The sequence below is a fragment of the Anopheles arabiensis genome, chromosome 3 (assembly GCF_016920715.1).
Source record: "Anopheles arabiensis isolate DONGOLA chromosome 3, AaraD3, whole genome shotgun sequence".
Lineage (NCBI taxonomy): Eukaryota > Metazoa > Arthropoda > Insecta > Diptera > Culicidae > Anopheles > Anopheles arabiensis.
In genome coordinates this window covers 12,402,149-12,423,594 of record NC_053518.1, presented here as the reverse complement: position 1 = coordinate 12,423,594, position 21,446 = coordinate 12,402,149, and the positions used below count along the sequence as shown (strand labels likewise).

Genomic DNA, 21,446 nt, shown 5'->3' with positions numbered 1-21,446 from the left:
CGATAATTGGGTACATAAATCGTTGAGACACACCACAGAGTATGTGAGTTACTGGTGCTTTTCATAAATCCTGCAAAACATGACACCAGGCAGAATACTCGCGATTAAATTGTTTGTCAATTATTGTAATCATTATTATAATTTATTTTAGTTGTTCTTGCTACTGAAGGTGTTTACTGTTTACTTACTTGGTGCGCAATAGATTACATTGTTCCAAATAAATATATTCACTCTAATCGTAATGTTCCTTCCTTAACTTAACTTCCTTAACTGATCTGTAATTTGAACAAGTCTTGCCATTTTAAATATTCAACAAAAGCTAAAAAAAAAAATGTTGGATATTTTCTCTTCTTCTTACTGGGTATGGGATTTCTCGGAATATTTAATGACGCAACCTGCAATACCAGTTCTTGTGGTGACGAAAATGATCTCGAACAAATTCTGACTCTCAAATTCGAACAACGTTCAGGCATTATACCAAATGTATTGCCCGTTTCGTGCCAATATCCAGAAGATCCAGATTCTGGTAAAATCCAATGAAGAAAACGGACTGTCCCCGAGATACGTTACTAAGTGGACCGGAAAGAATCCGCGTATCTCGATTTTCCACGCTAGTCGAATCAGGCAGTTTCCAGTTAAAATCGAGCTAATTGTCATGAAATTTTGCATTTAATTGAAAGTTGTAGCCAGTCTAATGATCGTGCTGAAAGATCTATCAAATTTAGAAATCCGCTTATTGCCAAATCCGCGTATAAGAGGGACGGCGTATCTTGGGGACTATCTGTACCTTCTTTTCTTCTTTGGCAAAACAAACGGTCAAGGCCTGCCTATACTACAAGTGGGCTTGACTTTCAGTGACTTACTGATTACACATAACACGATAATCAGTCCTATATATATGGAGGCACAGACCTTTTGGGGCTTGAACTCATGGCGGGCATGTTGTTAAGTCGTATGAGTTGAAGATTGTACCATCAGACCGGCCTTCACACTACATTGCAACATCCAGCATTGAAATAGAGCTCAGTAACAATGACAATTCTTACGTTTATTATTTTATTGGTTTGAACGATATCTTATCTACGGACGAGCTTCACAAACGCACCATTCACCGGTTTCAGTGTCATATCGGTTTTGAGTCGCAGCTGATTGCTTGCTTCGCACGGTAACAACTGATAGTTGGCCAGCAGCTTCACGAGCACGGTTTTCACCTCAAGCATCGCGTACCGCTGTCCAATACAGTTCCGTGAGCCCGCACTAAATGGCATGTAGCTGTATGACGGTCGCTTGACCGAGGCTTCCTCGCCGAACCGTTCCGGATCGAAACGAGTCGGTTCGGGATACAGTTCCGGATCATTGTGCAGCGAGTAGATCACTAAAAAGAAATCGAGTCCCTTTGGAATGGTCACTCCATCAATCACCATGTCACCGGCCGATCGACGCCCTATGACCGGTACAGGAGGGTTGATGCGAAGTGTTTCCTTGATCACCATCTCAAGATACTTCAGCTTCTGCAGTGTGCCGTAGGTAAGCTCTACAGTTTTGGCATCCGGTCCCACAATGGCTAGAATCTCGTCGTACACACGCTGTTGGATAGAAGCATCGCGAGAGAGATGGTATGCGGCAAAGCTGATACAAGAGGTGGTTGTATCATGTCCCGTGAACATGAACGTATCTACTTCTTCCCGAATTTCTGAATCGGATAGCGGTTTACCGTCCATGGTAACGTTCATTAGGAGGTCCAATAGAGTCATCCGACGCTTCCCATAGACGTCCTTTTCGGCAAGTTGTTTCTGGGCTCGCTGTCCCTCTTGTTCGTCGGAATGCAGTTGCTTCTTACGATCGCTGATCACCTTATGGGCAAAATCGTGTATCACTTTCACCAGTTCTCGCTGACGACGGTAGGCTTTGGTAAACTGGAATGCCCATTTGTATTCGCGAAGAAGAGAGAACAGACGCTTCAGGATAATATCAGACATTCTGAAAGAATCACAAGCACATTTACAATACAACTTCACCCAACTACGGTATCAACTAACGCTTACTCTTTCACTGCCAACACGTATTCTGAGTTCGGGTTCTGTTGCGTGTTGAGCTTGACACTCATGGCAGATTCGGCGATGATGTCCAGTGCGCAGTACGTCACGTGGTTGTAAACATTACAATCCGTACCATTTGCACTCGTCTTCAGCTTCTCGATCAGCACATCCGACTGGTGGTTCATGATGACAAGGAAATCCTCCAGTATTTTGAAATGAAACGCTGGCGTTATGATCTTTCTACGCTGGGTCCATTTCGATCCGGTCGATACGATCAGTCCCGTTCCAAGCCAGGGAGTCATGAAGTCGTAAACGATCGTCTTTTCGACCGTACGCGCTTGCATGATCTGCCCAATCACCTTCGCATCGCAGACATGGATTGAAGGAAAGTTGAACAGGCTCTGCGTAATCAGGGTTTTACCATACAGTTTATGGAGTCCAATGAAGGTAGTGAATAATCCTTCGGCACTCAGATCCTTGAAGTGATAAGTCGAACCAAACACCGGGATCGCGGGTACAACTTTAAAATTAGGAAGTCGTTTTTGAAGCATCAACACAGTGGCACGGTTGCGCAAGATGGTAAAGATCATCCAGACAAGAACAGTGCCCAGACATATACTCAAAAGAACTAAAAACATCTCGATCACAAACACCTTTAAATGCAAGTTTGGAGAAGAGAAAGGGGAACAACGAAAATAGTTCACTATCGAGAGCTGTTTCTGGACCTTTAGTGTTGTTCAACACCAAACTCAACACTGATTCCATGGTCAGCCTTGATCGTGCATATATAAACAAATATCTGAGAAAGTCAATGTCCGTTAGAACGCAGCCACCAAAACCAGTTATTTTTGCAATGCAGTTCGAAGCGAAACGTCCAGGCGGGTAGAATATATACATAATCCAGAGAATCCAGAGAATCCCGAGAATTGAGCAATATTGCGTCATCCATGAAAGACTTGCAAAAACACGGATAAAACACAGCAAAAGTTTGTTTTATCAAAACTACTTCAAACAAAACTTTATCAAAGCAAGTGTTGATCCTCTCGTTGGCGCTTTGTTTCAATTGAAACGATTGGTACAACCTTTAAATCAATAAACGATGTCACCAAACCGACGGCGGAAATCTTGACCCGGAAAGTTACGAGAGTGACCCCATAAAACAAAAACCACGGTTTGTTCATAACATTCGCAAAGCCCCCGGGCACCCCCTTTATGAAACACCTTCAGCGTGGGGTGGTCCCATTTTTCCTACACCTTCGTGTGGTTTGTGCAGTTAAGAAAATGGGCCGAGAACGATTTCGGAACCATAAGCGAAAGTGGCACACATTTTTCGCCTCGCTAAGCCGCCCGTTTATTCGGGCGACAAAATTAAATTACTTCCTTTACCCAGGCAAACAGGTTTCGATGGCAGCATAACACGTCAGCACAGGTGGTGTTGTATGGATTGTTCAAAAGGACCCGTTAGAGAGAAAAAAAAACACACTCACATAACGTACATAGGAAAACTGCTAATGAACCTTTTTTTGTACCAAAAATGAGAAAATTAGCTTGTGCTCAATTGCGGCATCATTTAGAGCTACTACAGCTGTCACAAAAAGTGTCATTAATTATTGTGCTTTGCTGAGAAACTTCTTGTCATCATTTTCTAACGGAGTTTTGTTTTTTGTGCTCTTTTTCGAAAGGTTTTAGCTCATCATAATTTCTAGCCCTAGCTCGCCAAAGTGTATCGATGTGTGCGCGGAGCGCGAAGGAAAAGCAAAACATTTAAATTAACTACAATTTCCTTCCGGTTGAACTCTCGCGACTAGGCCGAACGCCTGGAGGACGCGGTGGAAAAACATACTTCCAGAGCGTTCGTTGGGCACTGTTTTGTTCTCTTTGGTTAGCGCGGTACATGCAATGGACTGAAGGCACAGCTAAATTACATAGCAGCGGCAGAAAATTAGGTAACCAAAAGGGAGGTGTAACTAATTTCATGTCCAACGGCGAAAGCTGGCTGGCTTATGGGTAGCCGAAGAAAGCTTATGAACAAACATCTTATCAATATAGGACTGAAAGCGAGGTTGAGTTAGGAAAACAAGCTAGGTGCAAACAAGACAAAGCAATTTGGAAGAAAAAATCATCACAATTTCTTCCATTAACAATACAAATTTAAACAAAAATCAACAACAGCATCGATGCAATAACACTATTTAAAAAGAAAGGGAATGTTATTTTAACGTAATAACTTATAACGAATGTTAATACAACTAACAATTTGTAATAAAACAATAAACACAAACAACATCATAAACATATAAATATTACAAACAAATAAACCAATAAACCACAAGCCACCATCCAATAACGTTTTCCTTATCCCAATAATCACACCACAAAACTTCAACAGCATGCACATTGCTTCATAAAGTAGCTACACCTAGAGCACCAAAGCCAAAACACCCCAACCCTCCAAGCACACAAATCCCAGCCAATTGATGCCATATTGGAGCCCTCTGCTTTTCGCCAACAGTACGGCAAAGACACCAGCACATCACCACCAAAACGAGCGAGCTACAGCTCACCGAGGGAGCATGCCACGGGGCAAAAGCCGGCTAGTGGGCTGGTTGAATTTTATCGTTTACATATAAATTTCCCATAAAATCGACAACGTCGTCGGCCGCAGCATCGGCTGTTCGGTTCGCCCTTTTTCGACCCCTTTCACTCTATCTCCGCTGTTGGCTCAACTTTTCATTTCTTTTAAGATTTCGTTTTTGTTCCGAGTTGGAAGCCCACGGATCGGTGGGAATAAAGAAGAAGCAAAAATAAATCGAAAACACGTGCACTCTTCCAACCCAATGGATGGACGGAACTGTGTATGCTAATTCGGAATCGATAAAATTCACACATCTCCATGCGATTGGAGAACCTTTACTATCGATTTTCGATCGATGCCGGTGTAAAATGTACATGAGAACCGCATAAGAAGCATCTCTTCCAGCGTGGAAAATTAAATGCTTTCAAAGTGTCGATTCAACAGTATCAGAGGAAAGGGTTTTGTATTCCTCCATGTGCTCCCATCAAGAAAATAAACCATTTTGGGTTTATTCTCCCCACAAAAGAGATTGATTTAACCATCGGTTGTCTACCTTTCCACGGGCAGGAACGCTTTGAAATGCTTCATTCTTCATCACTCTTCACCGGACCTTGGCTAATCAATCACACCACCGAAAAGGGAAGCATGTTCGCCTTCGCCGCTGTAAACATTTCTTTTACCCAGAAAACCTCGCGGGACACGATGGAAGGCCATGGAAATGAAAATGTTGGTTCTGTTTCTTCCTATTCTTGCCTTTATTGCTGTGAGTTGTTGATTATGGTGAAGGTTTAGGGTTGCTTCTTTCGGGAAAGACCACGTAGAAGATTGATGACTTTCCCAATCATACACTCTTTGGATAGGATTTGGATAGGAAACCTGCTGCAGAAAAACATATATATTCGATCGATAGCACAAAACGCAACTAGTGATGTTACATGAGAAATTGATAAAACACTAGAGCTCATAACATTTAATTTGATTTCGATGCGGAGTTACTTAAATCCCGCCCAGAGATACCCATTACCAAATAATTGGACCTTGGTTTGAACATAAGAATACATGTACCATGAGTCAATTTTGGCTGAATCGTGATAAATCGTGACATAATGTCTCAATACATTCGAGCACGACCACATGCCAACAAGCTTGAGACTCCAGCACAAAGCCTGCGTGCACCCTCCTGGCAATGATGCACGAACATCAAAAGCTTAAAGCCACGCTTCATCTCATCAATTTCGCTCAGACGAAGGAAATAGGAAATTCAATCAACAGACTCGCAAGACTTACTTCATTTCCTTCTCGCCAATCATCGGCTGCGCCTATCCGCGAGGTTACAATTTCTCGTTTCGTGTGCTTTGTGTTGCTGCCCGGTATTATCTGGGGTTTCTTCTTCCCACATACGGACACGGCAGGCCTCGCTGGCATTTTAACAAGCCAAGTTTGATCAGCATAATTAACATTGGCTACCCAAATCTGTAATCGCATCCAACGCTGCCAGGCGTTGTACGATCAGCATTTCCACTTTTACCGACGTGTTTCTTTCATGTTTCACTTAGCTCGGCTGCTGCTACTGCTGCCAGCCATATCATCGCACGTCACTGGCTTTATGCTGGGATGGCCTGCTACCGTAGTCTCGCCTTTCGGAGAACATTATCCGAACGCTGTCAGTGTTCGATACGATTGCAATATGCAACTTCACCGCATTATCACACGCCCACAGCCACACTCACACACACGATCCCAGGTGTTTGTCTTCGCACCCCCGGGGGAGGCACCTGCAGCATGGAATGTAAATTTATGGAACAAGTATTTTGTAAGCTATCAACATACACACAAACGATGCCTTGTTTGTTGTTTTTCTTTCGCTTTTTTTTTCGCTCGTTTCAAACCATAACCACCACCGGCAGCAAAAACATGCCCCGCAGCAGAGCATGTAAATGGGAGGGCAGGTGAAGGAGGTGCATGCAGAGATTTTAGTTGAGTTATGATAGTGAGGTGCGCTTCCTGGCACCCGGTTGAATATACGGCAGGCACGTGCGCGCGTAGTGGGGAAAAGAAAAACAATCCGTCGAGCACAATTGAAAACAACATTAAGCTGTACTGTGCAACAGTAAAGGGGAGGGGGGAGGGTCTACATACCTCTTTCGACAGTAAAACAGTCAAAACATCTAGAGCTCAAACCCAATGCAATGTGGTTACATTACTTCGGTGGCGGTCGGAGCGAAGTTTTTTTATACCGTACACCAACAAAAACCGTGTGTTTTGATGGCTTTCTATATGAATTCGGTGAAATGGAACGAAATCATCTTACACAAAACCCTTCCTTGTACTTGTCAACAGCGATAGAAGATTTCGGAAGCAATAAAAGATGCGTTTTATAAGTGTTTTTTGCTTTAGATACCACATCATCACACGGTCATCCCTCGCATTCTTTTAATATTGCAATATCTGCGCCTAGTGCATAGACATTAACAGTTTTCGCCATTATTGTCCATTTTATTATAAGCACGTAGTAAAACTGCAATAATCACACTACCGTTGCGCTCACACAGCAACACATTGGTTTTAATCGCGCTTCATATTTGATTTGAACCCGCGACCAGTGGTGCTGTACGACCATGGACGTGACACCGACACCACGAGACTGCTATCAATTTGGTTCGTTGCATACGAAATAAAAGCCACAGGATGCATGTGTTGTTTTGTATGTAAATAATGCATTTGTATGAAAATGAAATAATAAAACATGGATAATAGAGAACTCATAATACCAAATACAAATTATCGCTTAACGAAGATTGTCTCTTTGTGCAGTTTCATACTGAAATGGTTATAATTGTTTATATTCCTTTTTTTTAGAGCATGATATGGAAACAATACATTAAAGAAGTCTTCATCGTGCTAATTATATGCTTCTTTTTAGTATTTATGACTATTTAACCCCATTTATGTCGCATTACTATTATATTTCTTTAGTTTTAATATAAATAATGATAATCGTAGGTAAATTATTATATACTTTAGTATAAAAGCGGTATCAATGAAGTTAAGTAACTTCCTCTAAAAGCTGCATATATCACGCAAACGCAAACGCACTCATAAACTACGTAACAGACGCTTGTTCCGTCACCACAGGCGATAACATACCCTTCTCCTGCTAGCTTTGCATCTTTGCAGCTTTCGGGTTAATCCTGTTTTAGGGCTTTCAATTAACGGACGGATCAAGTTTTACGGCACCCAAAAACAAAACCCAGCCAGGAGGAAAAATCCACTTTATTGCAGCACTAAGCGAAAGAGATTTGCGATTGCCAAAATACCCAAAGCGCTCGTCGTGGGATAAGTTTGGCTGGTTCTGCGCGAGATTCGCAAACAATTTACTGCAGTGAGCTAAGACGTACTAAGCTTGCTGGCGGTGGTATTCGAAAAATGGGGTTTAGAATTTTAAAGCAAAAATCAAACCCTTCATCCCGCCCTTTTGAAGGGAATTTGCAAAGCCTTCAAAATGAAACATCCAGCATAACAAGAAAAAAACTGAACTCAACACATTCTCTCTGGCTAGTCTGGCTTGTCAATCAACGAATGTACGCACAACTGTATCGCAAATCGAGGATGGTGACAGAGGGATTTTTTTCTCACTAGGATTAGAACGCGTTTCGATTCGCTCCATTTACTTCTGTCTGGCGTTCGGTGGCGATCGAACCGAACACAGTACCAAGAACAAAACACACCTCGTTTATCAAATCCTCTACGGACTGAGCAGGGCTGAGAGTACGGGAGGTACCCCGCGCGAACGGTTGAATGGATTGTCGAATGTCACATGACTCCTCTCACTATGATTATCAACGCGCGGGCGCGCCTTCCCGTGACGGGGAAAATCTTCACCCATCGGGCCGAGGGATGGGCCGACGGGACGGGTTGGACAGCATAGCCGTGAGGGGAGCTCTGGTAGGATTGGACGGATGCTCGAGCATACAGCACACCGATGAGTCGGCACTGTGAAGCCAATGGAAAAATGAGATATCAAAAAGCATTTAGGAATTACTGAACCGTGTCCAGTGCTTCTCGTCCCCCGTCGTTATGTCGCTGACGTTTCGCTGGAAATCGGTTTAAAATGGAAGGAATTCCATACGCGCCCCGTTTGGTAAGAGACTCTCATTGCTAGCCCTTTCGGGGCTGGAAAATCACCGGAGAAAATAAACCACTCTTGGGAGCTGACATCCGTGAAGATAGTTGTTGACTTTTATTAAGATCTCTTGAGGAAAGGTTTCGGTTGATTAGGACAGCAAAATCTCTGTCTGATATTAGTATCCATTGAAAGGTGTTTTGAAGCATTGAAGTTTCAAAACCGAAAAGAACATCAGGCAAGAACATTTCATGCAGCAGATGGTGGAACTAAATACAGCGTATACAGTTAACATTCTAGACTTTTCATTCTACATGTCTTTAGTCGTCTCCAATAGTTGTAATACAGTTATAGCAACAGTCTATACATTTCTAATTGAGAAACCTTTGGTTGTTTCTATTCAATGAGCGCATCTAACGAACAACATTCAGATTTTGTAAAAAGACATTAAGTCCATATATATCCAGGAGAACCTGAGTTAGTTAAAAGTGAAAACAATGGATACTGAGAGTTCATATCATGGCGCAAGATAGATACTTTTTGTTTTATTTTCCAAAGAAGAGGAATCTTGATGTACTCAGAATGGAGCTAGATATTGTACTGTTCGTCAGGCACCAGTGTAAGACATTTGTTTAAGGAACTTTAGTAAGCGCCGGTAGCCTACAATTGGTATGCGGTAATCATGCCCTTCATGGGATTAAACCTAGATCCCCCCATACACAGATCCAAGCAAAATGCCAAAAGCCAAGCACAATGATAACCATTATGAAAAATAGTTTTTTCGTTATTATTTTTTTCGTTAGTTTTTCCTAATTATTACATCTGTACCATAATTACAGAGAAATTGTGGGTCTACTGCATATACAACCAAGATTAAAATATCAAAGAAATAAGGCCTGTTAGGGGTTTCCACTTTTTTTTTTTTTTTTTTTTGGCTGTTTTCCAATATTTTTAATTGCTTGTGAGAAGAACCCCAAAAATAATGGAAACAACACAAAAACAATGACAAGCCCTGTAATACGTCCTGACTTGTTTATCCCACTGTGAATTAATCAATACGTCGTCATGGTAAGTCAGCCATCACAACATCGTCATACCCAACAAAGGTTGTTGCGTGGTGTAAGGGAACAGGGAAACGTTTTCCCCCATCACACAAACACAACAGTAAATAATCAATTAAATTCATATTTTAACTTACCTTCGACATTGTTGTTGCGTTGGTGTGCAATTACCCCGCTTCCCGTTGCAGCACCAGGAACGTGTTGTGCCTTCGCTCTTCACAGTCGAACGTACACGCGCGGGCGAGACGTCATCGGTTAACAGTTAAAGCGAGCACCAAAGCTCTCGCGTTTTACCAATGGAATGTGTGTATGTTACGTATTTGTTTTTACTCCTCAAACCACCCACTCTATTTTTCTTAAATCACTACACAAACTAAAAGCGGGCTTTTCCTGCTGGCCCCAGGTGGGCAAATTACATCCACTTTCTTCGTCACTTCAAAAAGGGCACACCAATTGACACAACCCGGAACCAAAGGGGCCCCCAAGGGCCGGCAAATTCACAGACACACTTGTGCACACACACACACTAACTCCACGTCACTAATTAACGATGTACGATGGTGAGAAAATTGATTAAAATAAGCACTGTGAATCCATCGGATTCAGCTTGATGATGGTTGCTCTGGCGTGTATCACACAACACAACACACACGACGGCCAAAATTCACACAACAAAAAAAAACCAATTGGTTTCCAATTTTTCCAATAAGCCTCTTTCTCGAATCCTCTCTACGCTTTACGCCACTCTATTGGTAATCAGCACATACACATTCACACAAACAAACAAACAAACACAGATGTAGAAACTGTACGGATGAGATCACAAATGAAAACGAAATTAGATGGAAAATTCCCGCAAGAGATAGAATTTCACCACATTAAAACGGACACTTGTGGGGGGGGGGGCGAAAGAGCACAATTGTGCAAGCAACAAGTCATACCCGTGGAGAGAGAGAGAGAGAGAGAGTATGTGTATTTGTGTCCGGTGGAGCCCCTAGTGCAATGGCTACGTGTGTCGTTGTCCTTTGCCGCACGCCGTAGGTTCACTTTCCGGCCTCTAGCAAGCCCCGTCGGAGGCTCATTACACCTCCGTAGTGTGAGTAACAACATTAGCAAACGAAGCATCGCACAAACACTAATCATTATTGTCTTAGTGATTTCGATTTCCTGCAGCCACACACAAAGGTTAAGCGTCTTTTAAGTAGTGTTAGCTGTGCGCCATATTGGTTGAATCGGGCGGTAGGATTGGAGGGAAGGTAGCACTAATGTCGTTTACTTTCTTTCGACACTTTCACACCTACAGTGGCAGCTAATTCTAATACAGCTTTATTTGCACTGCTTTTGCGGGATATAAGCCTTCCAACAATGGTAGCTACAGTACGCTCACAAAGGATGCTGTGACGCACCAGGATCGCATCTGTCAAACACTCGCTTAATTACACTCGCACTCACACACACTTAGATCGCTAACGCACCTGTCTGAAGCTAGCTAGCAGGTGCACGAACACAAACAAGAAGGTAAGCTCGCTTACAACAAGTCGTCAGCCTCCTATTATTTCTAACCTCCAAAGCGCAGGATTATGACCCTGACGCACACACACACACTGGCTGCCTCGTTTCCTCTCCGACAATCGATTGCCCGCACACGGTAACCGAACCGAGAGGAACACGGCAACACACGCCACACAAACGTCAAATGCTGCTGCCCGGCACAACGACGAGTTCACAAATGACGGGCCCCGATGGATGGCGCTCCGTGCTGTGACCGGCCGGATTGATGATGGTCCGGCTTTTTCGGGACCGCGCTTTCTTCTCCGTCCGCCATCATCATATCGCGATTGGCACACACACACACACACACGTCGCGATTCACTTTCTTCGGTGAGCACTTAACTATGCGTGGGGCGGCGTGGAGCGGAGCTTCCCGATTGGAAGGTGTAAGATTGGATAGGTTAAAACTCACCCGGCAGCACCGTGGTGGGTTTGGGGTACGATCCATCAACACCACGCACACCCTCCCCCTTACCTTACCTTTTTCTCCCGCAGAGCCAGTGTGTGAATGTGATGCGCGCCGGTGACTTACGGAATGACTTTTCTATTTGGGCAGCCGGCAGCTGGAGGTGTCTTAGAGTGGCTGGCCACACACTCTCACTTTCCGGCGGCGCTAGCCACCGACAGCCTCCACCAGCGTGCCCCCATTATAGCCATCGCTTTGCTGTTGTTGTTAGCTTTTGTTTTCTTGTTCGTCTCTCCCTCCACCACTCCGCACCATCCCCGGGGAGAGAGCCTTAATTTCCTTCCAACCGCTGGCAAAGGAGGGGAAAGTTGTGCCTCTGTAAACCGTTACGAGCGCCAGCCACCCTTAATGGTTCTTCATTATTAGGCTCGGAAAGTTTTGCAAATATCGCCACCGAGCGATGTGTGTGTGTTACTAAAAGACCAGCGGGCGCCCTGATCAAGGGCGACCGGTTGCTGGCCGTAGTGTGGTTGGATGCTGCAGGAGAAAGAAGGAAAGAAAGAAAAAAAACGGCATCCGTCGAGTCCGGTGAGAGTTTTGGAGGTGTTACCTTTCGATCAAAATCTCACCCCAACGGAGCATCAAAAATTTGCACCGACACGCCGCGTATCACACCGTTTTCTGCTTCCTTTTTTTTGTCTTAAACGTTAGCCCTGATTGTATCGTTTATCTTGTTGCAAAAAAAAACACTGCGAAGCAAACTAAATTGCTAAACCGGAGATTAAGCTTTTCTTTTTTTGGTGTCTGTTTTTTTTTATGTTTTCAGCAAAATATGCGCTCAAAAGTTCAATTAAGCACGCGAAACCACACGATCTCCGATGATACTGCAGGTGCTGCAATCGGATCTGATACGGGAAGCCTCAGAAAGTGAGACGTTTAACACATACACAGGCACACATGAGCGCGGACATGATGAAATAAGAACAGGGTGGACACCACGCGGGTACGTGCGAGAGGGAAGATATTTTAAGCGTACAAATTAACGCTTAAGCGACGATCACTCGATCGATCGAATTTTCGGCCTGGAGTGAACCCTGCCGTGCCGGGTTGATCGTTTTGTTTTCTTCCCGTTTTTTTTTGCTTTCTTTGATTTAGGCTTGATCTTTAACGTTATTCGTCCCAGGAGAAAATTCAGCGTTTGGTAAAAACTGGAGGAAATTGGACACATAATTGGGATTTGGGTTTCATATTTGCAATTTCCTTTCGTTCGTAGTCCTTCCTGCTGCTTCCAAGGGTAAGCAGATGTGAAATAATGTATCGAAAATTTCACTTGTTTTCGTTAACCCTTCTTACAACGTAGGCACTTGTTTATGCCAAACATTATTAGGCAGATATTCGCTCATAAATAATCGTGGACAAATATCTTCAATAATTTCTGAAGTGCTCTTTTTGAAAAGTCCAATACGTTTGTGATCCCAGAGCAAAAGAAATCTTTGATGGTTTCATGATTAAACGAGTTTCTTCAGTTCTAAGCTGAACTACTAAAGCTGAATAAAGTATTCTAAAACATGCCAAACCACGCAAAATTCAGATAATGTGGATAGCATGGTTATTACAAGACCTAAAAAGGGTTGATCGTGCTTTAATCATTCATGATTGTTGTATCAAAGAAGAACATGAATTTTTGTCACGATTATTGAGCTTTTTCTATAAAATTTTGACAGGATATATTCGAAGCGAATATCCAGGCATTTCCTTGAAGTTTAACTTATTATAATGAATTCTTCAAACGTTTGCTAAAAGCATACATCTGAGGTACAAATAATATAAACCTTTGTTCTGTACTCTCTAGAGTCTAGACAATGTTCTGCATTGAGACTGAGACTGAGAACTTTGTCTAGGGGGAAAAAACAAAACAATCTTTGAATTTTGCTTTCACCTCTTACGAAATCTTGTGAAAAACACAGAAAGCTGAGAAGCTTTGAAGTCTCTAGAAGCTGTCTTAAAATATTAACAGAAATTATTACTTCTAACTGGGGATTTGCTCAGAATCCAACAGAATTGATTTGCTCAGAATCCAACAGAATTGATTTGCCAACGACTTCAATGATCGTAAAGAGTTTTGACAGAAATTGTCAATGCTAATAATTTATCAAATCACAAAAATAAAACAAAAGCAATTTAAGTTATTTTCACATGACCTTCGAAAATATTGTTAACTATTCTTTAGTTCAATTTGTGCCTCTAAAACTAAACATATATTTGTAAGGTTCACTTAAAAAACAAACTAACCCATTTGGAACTAACTCCACATCTGGCGCTGAGAGCCACTTGATAAAACAAATTTAGAAAACCTGTTTCATTCCACAATTTTCTTTTAATCAATGTTCAAAACAACTTCTTCTCCTTATCACACGTGCAGCCAATTCCAACCAACCAATATCTGTACCCAGGAAAAGACCCACTTTTCCCCAAATCGTTCACAAAATTTATAGTTTCTCCGTACTGTATATAATCCACCAATGTCCGGCGACCGCCCAAAAACGATGTTAATAACAGAAATAATTTTCTTATTAACACCACTAATGGGAGCACACCGCGAACGGGCCCCCCTCCAAATCAAATGGCTCACTTTGCCGCAACGTCGATTGACGCCATCGAAAATAAATTTTAAAGACACCCAATCCTGCTCGATAACATCTAAAACCTACGCCCCTGGTTACCGGTGCGCACGCGGTTTCCACTGCGCCCGGAGGCGGGAAGGCGCATTGCTCATAAATAAGCAACTAACGTAAAACCTATCCACCTAAAAATCCAGCCGAAGCGACAAAAAATAAACGCACCACCGCCGTGAGCGCGTAAAATGTAAGAGAAGTAATTAAAAGTGGAAAATATAACTATCAATCGTCGCACGGCGTGTGTACCATCTTCGCACGCCCCCGGGCGCTACCACATTTGGTCAGAATTACGTTACGTACCAGGCGTGGTGTGGTACTGGCGCACGGCGTTTGGACTGGACCTCACGCCAGAGCCCCGGAAGGCTTCGGGCAGTATTGGCAGAATGAACACACAGTCGGTGCTCGAAGATATAAGCCACTTTCGAATAAATTACTTGTACACGTTATCCCCGCATCGTTCATACATTATTTAAGCCCAATTCGTTGTTGGCGTCCTTTTTGGCGTAACGGTCAATAGGGTGCACCATCGTCATCATCATCATCGTCATCTTTCGTCCGTTTTGCTTCATAAAGTTCACGCTGGGCGACAGGTGGAAGGTGAAGCAGTAGCAGTCACCGCTCAGTAGCCGGCTTATGCCGAAAAAGCAAAAATGACGGAAAGCTTTGGAAAGTCATTAATTACATAAATACTGCTGGACATCTGTCAAATAAAACATTAAACTAATTCCAGTATTTTTTTAAACTCGAAATTATCATTCAACGGTTGCAATTTGGACAATTTGACAGGCGACAGGCGACATAACAATCGGTTGCAGTTTGGAACGACCAGCAGTTTATCTTAATTTTGTGCATTTCAGATTTTGGCAGGTTTTATTCAAAAGCTTTCCCACCCTTTCCCTTTCCTTTCTCGCGGTGGGTGGCAAGACGAGGCAGTTTTGTTGAGGGAATTTGTGCTTTTTTCGCAATCTTACAAACTCCTCCCGCTCCGCAATCTACCAACATAAATGGAGGAAAGATTTGAACTCTTGATTGTTTTTGATGTAAAGTTTTTACTTTTGCGACACATGCCAGCAGTCGACAGCTTATCTCCCAGACCGGCTCCAAACAAAACACTGCAGTAACGAAGTCAGCAATCTCACACAATGGGCGATGTTTTACAATTAGATGTCTAATTTAGCGAACTTTTTCGCGTTCGGGTACAACTTCCAGCAACTTTTAACAACTCTATGTAAGCACTTACCCTCCAGAAAAGCTTCACACAAAGCGATAAGAAGAGCTGCCATTTAAAATGAAACCCAACAGTGACTCGCAGCCAGAGGGCACCGAGGAGAAGCAACCCAAAAACGAACCCTCGAATACCCCAAGAGTATGTCTTATTATTCATAATTTCAGCTCAGAGTCACAGCATCCTCGACCAGCATGCTGCTGCCGGCAAGTTCTCACCCGAAGCGTAGGTCCCGGGAGTTGGCAAATGGGGAAAAAAGGGCCGAAACAAACAAAAAACGCACACACACAAACAGCTTGAAATTCTTGGAGCAAAACTGGCTCCGCCTGGGGCGCGTTTCTAAAGTACAGGCCCGGGCAGGCACAAAACATAAACCAGGAAACGAAGCCAATCAAGTGTCGGCAGCGCTGATGGGTGGTTTGCACTGGCACATTGGGGGGGAACACACACACATATACATACACTCGTAGAGGACGGCACAAACTCTGAAGTTTGTGGCAAGAAAGTTTGAGGGAATATCGGCAAAAAATCAACCAAGAATCCATCGTGCCGTTGTTATTCTTAGCGCGATCTCAGCAAAGTACGGCTTCCGATGCCGACTTCAACAAGAAAACCTCGCAAGATCAACCAAATTGTGTGGAATAGCTGGCCTGAGCTTTTTATTTCGCGCTATGTACTTTGACTTTTTTTCGGTAGCAATGTACGCTTCCGCTCGTTGCTTTTTCAATCGTCAAATATTTGTACACTCCAAGGAAATTATCTACAATTTTCGGTTGAAATGACAGTTGGCAGGCGCAACGGTACAAAACCACAAGTCAAACTGCTTGCAACAAAAAATAATGCAAACTCATGTTGTAGAGCTTCCGGCAGGGCAACTACGGCAACCTAATTGTCTCCTTCACTAAACAACAAAAAAGCGCTCTCCAGAGGTCTCAGTGACAGGTGCTGGTGGTTTGAGGTAAGAGCAACCTAGAATGCAAGCTAACAAACCAATCGCAGTCGCACCAAAGCAGAGCAGTGATGAGAAAATTAAAAATTTAATTTCAATTATTGGCCTCATTGTTGCGACTTGCGAAGTGACTGGAAGTGACAGAAGCGAAACTGACGGCCAGTGTCTCTCCTCCCGCGGTACTAGCTATTGGATCCTGCCGGTTTGGGTAGCTTTCTGTTGCCCCCGGTTCAGTTTGATGGCATCGGGAATCGATAAATTGAACTCGGAAATAGTACCGTAGTCGTAGGCTAGCAATTATATCCCTTCGGTCGATGATTGCTGGTAGAAAGTGTTCCCAAATCGTTGAGGGTTCGTCTTCAGGCGGCCAGTATCGAAGGCACCGAGTGACATTCGATCCGTTTCGGGTGGTATTTTTGGGTCCGCTGTGACGCAATAATAATTTTGACTTGTCCAACTGACGCCGCAATTATTGATTTTGTGTGCTGCTGCTGTCCAGCAGCGTGCCGCCAGACATGGTTTTGGGGACGGTTGGAGAGTAGCGTTTGAAAAATGGGACCTTTGCTCAATTGATTCTAAATTTCAAGCAATTCCAACGCATCAAAATACTTCCAAACAGATATACATTTATGTGTGGATCATCATCTTCTCTCGCCGTTTAACTTAACCTACTGCAACGTTCAAATTTCGTACTTTTGTAAACTGCGTTGCTAGCATGAACATCGACGCACTCAAGTGCGTCACATTGCCTTGCCAACACGCACACGAAGGTTATGGCGCTTTCCCTGCAGCCTACCTTCGAGGTTTCCTTTCTGTCAATTCAATGGTGCGGTTGAATTTTGCCCGCTGGCTAATCCAATGAGGCTTTTAAATCCAATTTTAAGCGTCAACACATCCACACACATCTACACGTGCACACTACACTATAGTCCGTGTTCGTTTTCATGTTTGTAAAGATGCACTTGTATCAGTTTTGAAAACGTCACAAATAAGATTCTGACAGTTTTTTTACATCTGTTGTTTGCCAATGTTGTTATTCACTTTCACTTGTTCTTAATATGCCATGTTACGCTACTCTTATGCTCTTTGCACAATGCTACTCTATAGGGGTCTCCTTTTGTTTGTTTTTCCTTTTTTCTTTCCTTTTCGAAACCACACTTTTCAACATCATTTCTCCAATTATAAATAAACAGAATAGTTAATGCACAATCGATTGTATACGCACTCACAGCTCAGCACTTTCTGTGTTGCTTACTCTCCTCCATCCCCACACTGGGAAGGTGGGTGTTTTCCCGCTTTTCCACATCCCTAACAACAGCACACAAACAAACACTTGCACGCCCACTCACTCACTCCCTGCGGGCTTAACTTCCTTTCAACCCACACACACAGTACAGCCCCCCAGTAGGACTTTTTTTTTGCCCTTTACCTAACAACACCAAACTCACACGCACACACAGATGCTCACAAAAAATTGTAATCCTTTTTTTCCCCAATTTCCGAATTTACCTTTCCGAAAATGTTTGTGTCCGTCCGTGTATCGACTGTACTACACACACGTGCGTTGCTTTGTTTGTGTATGTGTACACTCTGTTCTAAGCTCCTCCACCCCGCGTGCCAAATAAGGAGGAGGAGGTGGAGGAAGAACCCACCACGCGGTACCGGATGTCTTTCAAACGTAGGTTCGCTCTAAGGTTGGAGGCCCTCTGAACGAAACCGAAGCCAGCGAGTAACTGTTTGGTCCGTGGCTCCGCTTTCGGTCGGCTTCGAAACGTACCGCAACGATTCCGTTTGCTTTTTTTGTTTCCACTGTTAGGCTTCCTCTCCCTCTCTCTCTCTCTCTCTCTTGGTGAGAGAAAACACGAGCCAAAACAAAACAATTGCCCGTACGGGCAGCTACATGAGCGCGTTTGCAGAGCGAGCATAGCAAGAGTAAAATCTCCGTTGAAAATGTGTAATGCGAAAGGGAAAATAGTGAAAATTTTACGGTAGGGGAAAATTGTGTTGAGTAAAGCGGAGAGTTTTGTGCTTGCGTCGTGCCGCTCGCTGTGCTCTCTAATGTTGCAGGGCGAACGCGTTGCCAGCGCTCTCTGGTGTCTCTTTTCGCTGAGGGATGTGGAATTTTCTTGCCATTTTCCCTGCACCGGCAGGTAGAGAGAGAGCATAATTTGAGCGCCAAACGCAACATATCCGCATGCCGGTGCTGGCGAGCCACCGGTTCGAGCAGTGTTGTCAGTTGACGTTATTGGGGAATATGTTTTTAAAAATAATAAAAGCAGCGATAAAAGTTTTAAGAGAAAAATTGAGTGTTTACAAATAATAAACAATGGTTAAGGTATTATTAAAATTAAATATTAAATATTAAAGGATATTAAAGGTTAAATAAAAAAAAATTAAAGTACATCTCAATTCTTGACAGAAAATAAGAAATCCGTGAAAGGTCGCCTACTATCTAATACATAAGAAGAAAACATGATAATTAAGTGGACATTAAATAAAAATTAATATAAAACGGAAAATGAAATAAGCAAAATGAAATATAAATAATAAATCAAGATTAGAACAAGATAAGTATGAGTTGATACGGATGAGAACGAAACAATGAACGTAAAATGACAAAAAAATAGTTATAACATAACGATAGACAGAAAGGAAATACAAATAAACACACTTCAAGCACGAAGATAGTCAATAAAAAATATTTTAAAATACTTAGTTTAAAAAAACAATTATAGTTTAAAACAATGACATTTAGAAACCAAAAATAGATTCCTAATTTAGAAAAAAATAGACCAATTCAGAAAAAAACTTAACATAAGTAACCAGATGATTAAAATGAAGAAAAACAAGAAATAAAGTTTTGATGTAAATAACAAATAAACATCAATAAAAAAAAGGTAGTAAAATCAAAGCAGTAAAAAAGTAAACATAAAACAGCGATACATACCTGTGCAAGCTTCGTGTGCATGCTATGCTCCAGCAATGTATGTGTATGTTTCATCCGCCGGAGGAGCATAATCGATTTACGATGCCAAATATTGCTCGCTCTCTCTCTCTCTCTCTATCTCTTCGATGGACATCCTCTCTGTTTCGATTGCATCCAATCTCTCGTTGTTTTTCTTTTTTTCTTCTTTCACAACATAAAAGACCAAACAGTTCATCGGTTGCCCAGCGCATCCCATTCCCTTACACATACATCGCAAAATAAAAATGCTCCGGCCAATAAGAATTGCGCAGAAGCCCACATTGAACGAGCTTTGAAAAGCCTATTGCATCGGTTTTGCACCTTCGGCAAACGTCTGAAACAAAACATGCCAACAGGCCCCAAGCCCACCACTACCACACCAAAACACGGGCACGGCACGTTGCGTGTCTACAACCTTCAACCCGACACGCCAGCCAGCCAGAGCACCACGTACCGTTACCGATTTCCATCCCATTTTTTCGATCACGGTTCACTGGACTCTCACTCGGGTTGAGGCAGAAGCATAAAATATGCTGGCGACTGGGAGTACAGCGCCCAGCACCCATGTGTGTGTGTGTGTGTGTGTTTATGCGCTGGTAGTTTGTTCCACCAGGCGCATACAAAATTTGCTCCATTTTTTTTTCACCTTCGTTCCGACGGGTGATTTTTGTTTACGTCCCAATCCCCGCGTTTTCGACCTCCCCCCAAAAAAAAAAGCCACGAGGTAACATACAGTCCAGTACTGCGCTGCGCTGGTACATTTAATTCACAACATTGCTCGGATGGGATGTTAAACCGCATCCCGATGCATAAATGCATGCTGACGCTTCCTCCTTCACCGAACACCGAACAGCGCATGTTGTGTGGTTTCCATTCGCGGTTTACACTCTGTCACGCTGGTCATTCATCGCACTGTAGAGTGGAGAGTTGTGATGGTGAAATGTAAAAATGAGCAGTTATGATATTTTGTTCTTTTTTTTACATCACTTGGCCATATGAATTAAAGTTAACGTAGCGTTACCCATGAATAATGGAACGATACCACCGGCTGGAAGGAAAATATTGAAACACTAAAATAATAAAATAAACATACAAAATATGATACTTTTGTTTTTAAACGCATAGTTTTCTTTGGAAAAGAAAAAAAACCAAATTTTATCATACTTTTTTAATGAAAAATGGAAACATACGAAGAAAGATAAAATATAATTAACAAGAACTGATAAATAAAATCGATAAGACAATTTTATGAAATACATTTTAGTTTATTCTGCTAAAATATTCTGAGCTCAATTTATTTTGCCGAGTTCTTATTGTCAATCCCGCCATTTTTTTATGTTTTCAATGTTTTTCTTTATCAGAATAATTAAAATATTCAATGATATTAATGAAAACAAGAACCGGAAATGTGATCACTTCAGACAAACAACATGTACACATCATTTACTATCAGGGATCTAGCAGAGAGAAAAAAGAGATAAAAACGATCGAAAAGATCACAAATGGTGTATCGAAATAAGCAAATTGAATCAAGAATCACCAATAAATTTGAGAAGAATCGAGAAATGATTCACAAACAAAGAAAATATTTGCGATAGTAAGAGATTCGTTTAGCACAATCGAAAATTAAGATGGATTAAGAATAAAAAACACAAATCAACATTAAACAGCTATTTAAGAATCTTATCTCGAATATCGAATCAAAAAGCTGCATCTTTTCATGAATCACCTATAGATTTGGGAATCGAATCGAAAGAACCGAGAAATGATTTACAAATAAAGAAATCATTTGCGAGAATACAAATTAGAGATTCGTTTATCACAATCGAACATTAAGATGGATTAAGTATCAACAAATCACGAATCAACATTAA

The 21,446-nt window shown here is 42.3% G+C and overlaps 2 protein-coding genes and 1 long non-coding RNA gene across 6 annotated transcripts in view; 1 reads left to right on the top strand and 2 right to left on the bottom strand.

Annotated features, from left to right (window-relative positions):
* LOC120903489 overlaps positions 1-18,329 on the bottom strand; it is a 154,688-nt gene extending 136,359 nt beyond the window's left edge. Inside the window, exons 1-3 of one of the 4 annotated variants that reach the window (XM_040312951.1) lie at positions 12,385-12,586; positions 11,830-12,292; positions 9,936-10,604 (exon numbers count right to left, since the gene is read on the bottom strand). In XM_040312951.1, the coding sequence (XP_040168885.1) occupies positions 9,936-9,944 (9 nt within the window). In that variant the 5' untranslated portion in view covers positions 9,945-10,604; positions 11,830-12,292; positions 12,385-12,586. Of the gene's footprint in view, positions 1-9,935; positions 10,605-11,829; positions 12,293-12,365; positions 12,587-18,116 lie in introns of those variants that run through there. The other 3 variants (XM_040312953.1, XM_040312949.1, XM_040312950.1) reach the window with 3 other exon arrangements.
* Positions 1,071-2,383, bottom strand: LOC120903493 (cytochrome P450 4d2-like). Its single transcript, XM_040312958.1, has 2 exons — positions 2,046-2,383; positions 1,071-1,980 (listed from the first exon to the last, which is right to left on the bottom strand). Exons 1-2 carry the CDS (start codon positions 2,381-2,383, stop codon positions 1,077-1,079), a joined length of 1,242 nt encoding a protein of 413 aa, XP_040168892.1. The 3' UTR covers positions 1,071-1,076.
* Positions 11,172-13,058, top strand: LOC120903495. The gene is made up of 3 exons (XR_005739608.1): positions 11,172-11,316; positions 12,582-12,758; positions 12,911-13,058. It is a non-coding gene; the product is annotated as an uncharacterized LOC120903495 (long non-coding RNA).
* Positions 18,330-21,446: the final 3,117 nt, after the last annotated feature.

Coding starts and splice junctions, on each gene's coding strand:
- LOC120903493 (XM_040312958.1), bottom strand. CDS start 2,383: ATGCAAGCGCGTACGGTCGAAAAGACGATCGTTTACGACTTCATGACT. Junction 1,981..2,045: donor TACGTGTTGGCAGTGAAAGA/GTAAGCGTTAGT, acceptor TGATTCTTTCAG/AATGTCTGATATTATCCTGA.